Below are 6825 nucleotides of genomic sequence, written 5' to 3' on the forward strand. Positions count from 1 at the left end.
TAATGTGTAATTTACACACAATTTGCAGATTGCTAAAAGCAATATCCTCTAAATTCTGTTTGGAAAATATAGCCACTTTTCATAAAAATCCTTGTTAATACGTAATGTTTATCACATGATGTAATAAGTAATTTTAAATTTCTCACTTTTAATTCCTGATATGGTAAATATCAGTGGATATAAACTGTGAGAACAAGAACTCTTTGGGGTCATCAATAAATTTTGGGGTTTTTTTTTCTTATTGTAGGAAAATATATATAACATTATTGACCATTTTAACCATTTTTAAGGGTCCAGGTCAGTGGTATGAAGTAGCTTCTTTTTTTTTTTTTAAGATTTTATTTGACAGAGAGACACAGCAAGAGAGGGAACACAAGCAGGGGGAGTGGGAGAGGGAGAAGCAGGCTTCCCGCCGAGCAGGGAGCCCGATGCGGGGCTCGATCCCAGGACCCTGGAATCACGACCTGAGCCGAAGGCAGACGCTTAACGGCTGAGCCACCCAGGTGCCCCTATGAAGTAGCTTCTTGTGTGCAACCATCACCTCCCTCCAGTATCCATCTCCAGAACTTTTTTCAGCTTCCCAAACTGAAACTCCATGACCCAGTAACCACCTACCTCCACCGCTTCTAAGTGCAAAGGGTGGAGACCTTTTTGGTCCTGAGACCAAGAAGTTTAGGAACTGCCGACCTGGCACAGAGCCCGGGGCTCGGGAGCGCTGCGGGAGGCTGAGCCGCTGCCCGCGAAGCCCTCCCGTGCCCTCCCCACCCTCCCTGCTCCCCGAGGTCCGGCTCAGCCCAGGGCCTGGCGCCCCACTCACCTCCCTCAGAGGCGGCGTGACCTGCCTCTGTCCCGCTTCTCTCCCCTTTCTCGATTCATCGTTTACCTTTTAAGAGCATTACGTGTTTCTGGCAAAAAATTAAAACCGAGGAAGAGAGGATGCTGGGCATGGAGGGAAGGTTGTGCAGAGGGAGAGGGAGAGAGAATCCAAGCCGACTCCGCACTGAGCACGGAACCTCATGCAGGGCTGGATCTCATGACCCTGAGATCACGACCCCAGCCAAAACCAAGAGTCGGACACTCAACCGACTGCACCACCCAGGCACCCCAAGGGAGCCATTTCTATACACATGCTTTTGCAACACACATTTTCACTTAGCGAGGTATTTCGAAGAGCTTTCCTTACAAGTACACACCTCTTTCTCCCACGCAAACCACACATGAATGGTAAATCAATACGTCCCGGCGTGGGACGCCCCCATAATAAAGTCCAGACCCCTTGATGCCCTCCATGAACTGGCTTCCACGCCTGCTTCTGCCTTATCTTTATTCATTTCTATACTTGCACCCCTTGTACACCCCCATTTGTCTCCAACTGAAAAAGTAGTACTTTTACCTTAAAACATGAAAAAAAAAAATCACTAGCAATCCCAACAGAGGCATCTTGTCTTGCATTTTTCCATCTTATTTTAGGATGGGCATAAATAAGATCACGCTACAAACTTGTAGTTTTATTATCTGTGTTTTAAATTCAACCCATCACGGATGTTTTCCCACATTACGAAATATTCTACTTTTATATCTGCTAAGTCTTCATGGTGAATGAATAAGAGCTCCTACGTGTAGTTATGTACCAGATATAATTCATCCTCCATTGCTTCATAACTTTAATGAAGCCTTTCTTACTGTTTTTATCTAAAAAATCATGACAGAAATACCTTAAAAGGCTTGAACAGCCAGACATCATTTAAAAAAAATTTTTTTTTAAGATTTTATTTATTCATTTGAGACACAGAGATACAGAGAGAGAGAGAGAGAGAACGCATGAGCAGGGAGAGAGGCAGAGGGAAAGAGAGAGAAGCAGGCTCCTCGCTGAGCCAGGAGCCCGATGCGGGGCTCGATCCCAGGACCCTGGGATCATGACCTGATCCGAAGGCAGACGCTCAACCATCTGAGCCACCCAGGAGCCCCAGCCAGACATCATTTAAAAAATCACAATCCAGGGCGCCTGGGTGGCTCAGTTGGTTGAGCGACTGCCTTCGGCTCAGGTCATGATCCTGGAGTCCCTGGATCGAGTCCCGCATCGGGCTCCCTGCTCGGCAGGGAGTCTGCTTCTCCCTCTGACCCTCCCCCCTCTCATGTGCTCTCTCTCGTTCTCTCTCTCTCAAATAAATAAATAAAATCTTTAAAAAAAAAAAATCACAATCCAAGGTCAGAAACAGTGTTGAGTGAAAGAAGCCAGTCACAGAGAAATGCCTACTGCATGATCCCTGTTTTGAAAAACAGGCAGAATTGAATAAAGATGCTTGGGGGTTCATGCTAAGGTGAAAAAAGATAAAGACAAATAAGGAAGTGATAATGTCATATATCTTAAACCAAGTGGTGTATATGTGGTTATTTGCCCTGTGATAATTCATTGAGCTGTACACTTAGATTTTGTGTGCTATATGATTCTTCACAATACAAATAGTTTTAAAAACTCATAATCCCTCCAACCCAGTTAAAAATATCTCCTACTAACTTAGCATACAGACTTCCAGTTCTACTTCTATCCATGATTATATGTACTGTTTTGTAACTTACTGTTTGTACTTGACATATTGGGGACATCTTCCTTTGGTTACATTATGTTTTAATGGTAATTAGAATGGATGTAATCAAAAAGGTGAAACATATCAACTGTTGGAAAAGAGATAGAGAAACCGGAACCTTCATGCAGTGCTGGTGGGAATGCAAAATGGTGGAGCCACTAGGGAAATGGTTTAGCACTTTCTAAAAAGTTCAGCAACACTTACCATATGCCCCACTAGCCCCACTCTAGATATCTACACAAGAGAAAGGAGAACGTATGCCCATACAAAATATTACATAGAAATGTTTAGAGCAGCACTATTCATAATAGCCCAAACTTGGAACCAATCCCAATGTCCAAAAACTTAAACTGTGGCCTATCCCTCCAACTGAATAGGACCCAGCAATGAAAAGGAACAGACTATTCATACATGGCAGGACATGGATGAAACTTAAAACATTATGCAAGTGAGCAGAGCCAAACACAAAATGTTACCCCTTGCTCGATTCCAGCCATATATTGAACGTTAGCACATAGCTCCATTGCACGGATATAACATAACTTATTTAACCAAGCTCAATTGTTGGACTTGTGTCCCATTTTTCAGTATTACGAACAGGGCCATGATGACCACTTCATGACTATACACTTGTGGCCGATCGTAATTATTTCTTTGGACGAATGCCCCAAAATGGAACTGCCTGTTTGAAAGTCGGCACCTTTTAAGGCTTTTGATGAATAGTGCCAAAGGTCCTTCACAAAGTGTGCTTGCTCTGTGCTCCCACCAGCAGAATGTGAACGTCCCATGTCTCCATTCCCAAATATAGCTCTGCGTACCCACGGGGGTTGCTCCCAGCCCAAGGGCCCCACCGTCACGGTGCTCTGTGTTTGTTTGCAGTTCCCTGGGTGCGCGGCCGCCATGCTTCTGTTCATCAATAGCGCTAACTGCCAAGTGGCAGGTTTTGCTATCGCCACGGTTGGATGGATCCTCACCACCACCTCCATGGGCTTCGTGGAGTGGAGAGTGTGGCACATGGACAACACCTCTCTCTCTCCCTCTGGCCCGGTCTGTGTGGGAATGTGGAAAGTCTGCATTTACCACCATATCAGCAACTATAACAGAACCAAATTGTGTCGCCATTTCAGCTACCGTGATACTTACCTCCCTCTTGATATTCGTGTTTCTCAAAATCTCCTGCTGGTCGCCAGCATTCTAGGCCTTTTGGGGAGAGCCTCCACCATCTTTGCACTTAGAAATGTGTACATGGGAGTTCGTCAGGGGAATGCCACCTTCAATCCATCTGTTGCTTCAGGAATTCTGAACCTGGCTGCTGGCATCTGTATCTCAATCGCTGTGGTCTGGAATTACCACTCCGTGGTGAATGAAGAGGGTATTACCTTCCCGCCATCTCTCGCTATACCCTTCAAGCCAGATACTCAGGAGACTGGCAGTGCCTTTCTGGTGGCCTGTCTGGCTGCCTTCATGATGATGTTAAGTGCGTTACTTTTCCTCGCTTACAAACTCCCCACGGTGAACTAAGTTCACCCTCAAACTTCAGAGATGTAAAAGTCCTGGTTGCGTTGGCTTTGCGAATCCAGCTTGACCAAGGGTTTATGAGAAGTATTAGTAGGATGTTCTATGAAATATTTCCAAAGATTCAAGACCATGGCAAAGATAGCTTTGGGCAGAAGGTGGCCAACTATTTCCTTCCTTTACCTTCTGTGTCTTTGTTTCATTGATTCACCAGTTCATTGATTGAATTGAGGAAATTTCATTTAAAAAAAAAATCTTCCTCACCTGCCAGTTGGTCTTATTGGATCTGTATTTTAATTATTGTTCAATAAATAATCAATACTATAAACCTAGTGTGTGGAAATGAGATTTTTCTGTGATTCTTACATTTCCTCTTAAACTTCTGCTAAAAACAACCAACGTTATTTCTTGTGGTATGGTGATAACATCGCTCTATCATATGAAATTCTCCAAAATATGCAGAAGTAGAATAATAGGAGGAATCACCCCACACTCATTATCACACTCAACAATTATCAAGATTCTGTCATATTAGCTTTATAGCTCCTTGCTTTTAGTCTGTTTTTTTCCAAAGGGACATCATCATGTCCCTTCATCCTTATATATTTCAATATTACTTTCTAAAAAATGTGGACATTTCTTTGCATGACCATATTATACCTAAAAAAATTTAACAATTATTCCTTGTTATCAAATACATATCAGAATTTTTAAATGCCTCAAAAATAATTCTACGATTTTATCTTTTCCACACAAGATGCCCACTCTGTCTCTTAAACTAAAGTACTTCCCTTATCACACCCCCTCTGCCTTTTTTTCTTTTTGAAGATTTAATTTTTAATCTGTACACCCAACGTGGGGCTCAAACTCACAACCCCAAGATCAAGAGTCTCATGTTCCACCTACTGAACCAGCCAGGCACCCCTGCCTTTTTTTTTTTTCTTCTTAATAATTTTGATTTGCTGAAGAAAGTGGGTCGATTTTCCTACCATTAAACTTGTTACATCTCGAGGCTTCATTAGATTCTAGGTCAGCTCTTTGTGGAAGAGTATTTCAAAGGCAATGCCCTGTACTGATACTGAGTACATTATAACAGGTGGCATATGGTAATTTACCTCTTTAGTGATGCTAAGATTGATGCCTAGATCCAGAGGGGAAAACTCAACCCCTCTTGTAAATTTCATCAGCCTTCAACCTTTTGATGGTCCTTGTGCAAATCAATTATTGCACTAAGGATTACAAGTGGTGACTTTCTAATGTGAACATTCTTGTCAGATTTATTAGCTGGGATGCTCTTGTAAAGAAGAACTTTCCCTCATCAAGTATGGCCACTTGGGTTCTCTAAAATGCAGCTCATACACAAAAGACAAGGTAAATGCTTCATTTTTTTTCCCTTTAATTATTAAATTTCTAGAGGAAGGAGGAAGAATGCATTAATTATCTTGGTGTTGACCTATGTATTTTTTAAATTGTTTTCACTATCAGTTTTCATTTTTGTCTTTTTTCTTTTTTGAGTATCAAGAACTCATGAGATTGTTTTCATGTTTTGGATTTTTTAAAAAGATTTTATTTATTTATTTGACAGAGAGAGACACGGCGAGAGAGGGAACACAAGCAGGGGGAGTGGGAGAGGGAGAAGCAGGCTCTCCGTGGAGCAGGGAGCTCGATGTGGGGCTCGATCCCAGGACCCTGGGACCATGACCTGAGCCGAAGGCAGACGCTTAACGACTCCACTCAGGTGCCCAAGGACTCCTTTTTCTTAACCACATTGTCATTATCACACCAAGAAAAGTGAATAATTTCCTAATGTAATCAAATACGTAGCCTGTATTCAGATTTCCCTAATTGTCTCATCAATGTTTTTAATGGTAACTTTGTGGCTACCTATGTATTCAAAGTGTTTCCCTCAGCTGCATTCATTATTCCTTTTATGATCAGACTGGCTCATCTTTGGCAATGGAGCCACACGGACGTGTGGCCTTTGACATGTCTCTATCAGGATTATTTTAAGATAAAAAAAAAAAAACCTTTATTCCAGACAATCATAACCTATTTACCTCAAACAACTCTACTTTATCAATAAAATTCATTATATTAAAATGATTTTCCTAAAGAACAAAATAGAGAGAAGGACATATCAGTAATAGAGTTAACAACTATATGCATCAAATGTTAGATGTTGAAATTAAAGTATATTTATTTACTCTGTGTCTAATTACTTTTAATACCAGTGTTCTTAACCTCGTGGAAATTCTCCACAGAATAATTCCCATACACACAAAATTTTGTACCGATTCACAGATCTCTTGAAACCTATTCATGGATCTCACTTTCAAAAGAAATGACAGTTTCTTTTTTTTTTTTTTAAAGATTTTATTTATTTATTTGAGACAGAGAGAATGAGAAAGAGAGAGCACATGAGAGGGGGGAGGGTCAGAGGCAGAAGCAGGCTCCCTGCTGAGCAGGGAGCCCGATGCGGGACTCGATCCCAGGACTCCAGGATCATGACCTGAGCCGAAGGCAGTCGCTTAACCAACTGAGCCACCCAGGCGCCCAATAAATGACAGTTTCTATAAATTGATTTATTGTTTTATGGACATGCTGGAAACTCTCCCTTCTCATAATGTTCAGTTTATTTTTAAAACAAATTAACTTTACCAGCTAAAAACCTACCTACAATATTAATGAGTACAGATATACCCTGCTTAAAATCATTTTATTA

General features: G+C 41.7%; 1 protein-coding gene across 1 annotated transcript; it reads left to right on the forward strand.

Moving 5' to 3' along the window:
• The first annotated feature begins 2068 nt into the window (after nucleotides 1-2068).
• On the forward strand, nucleotides 2069-4424 carry CLDN34 (claudin 34). Its single transcript, XM_064574815.1, has one exon. The coding sequence runs from the start codon at nucleotides 3375-3377 to the stop codon at nucleotides 4107-4109; it is 735 nt and encodes a 244-aa protein (XP_064430885.1). The 5' UTR covers nucleotides 2069-3374; the 3' UTR covers nucleotides 4110-4424.
• Nucleotides 4425-6825: the final 2401 nt, after the last annotated feature.

The sequence above is a fragment of the Mirounga angustirostris genome, unplaced genomic scaffold (assembly GCF_029215605.1).
Source record: "Mirounga angustirostris isolate CCGP_5_RB_7025 unplaced genomic scaffold, mMirAng1.0.hap1 SCAF_11, whole genome shotgun sequence".
Taxonomy (NCBI): Eukaryota; Metazoa; Chordata; class Mammalia; order Carnivora; family Phocidae; genus Mirounga; species Mirounga angustirostris.

What these genes read in the sequence shown, in the direction of transcription:
- CLDN34 (XM_064574815.1), top strand. Translation starts at nt 3,375, where the DNA reads ATGTCTCCATTCCCAAATATAGCTCTGCGTACCCACGGGGGTTGCTCC.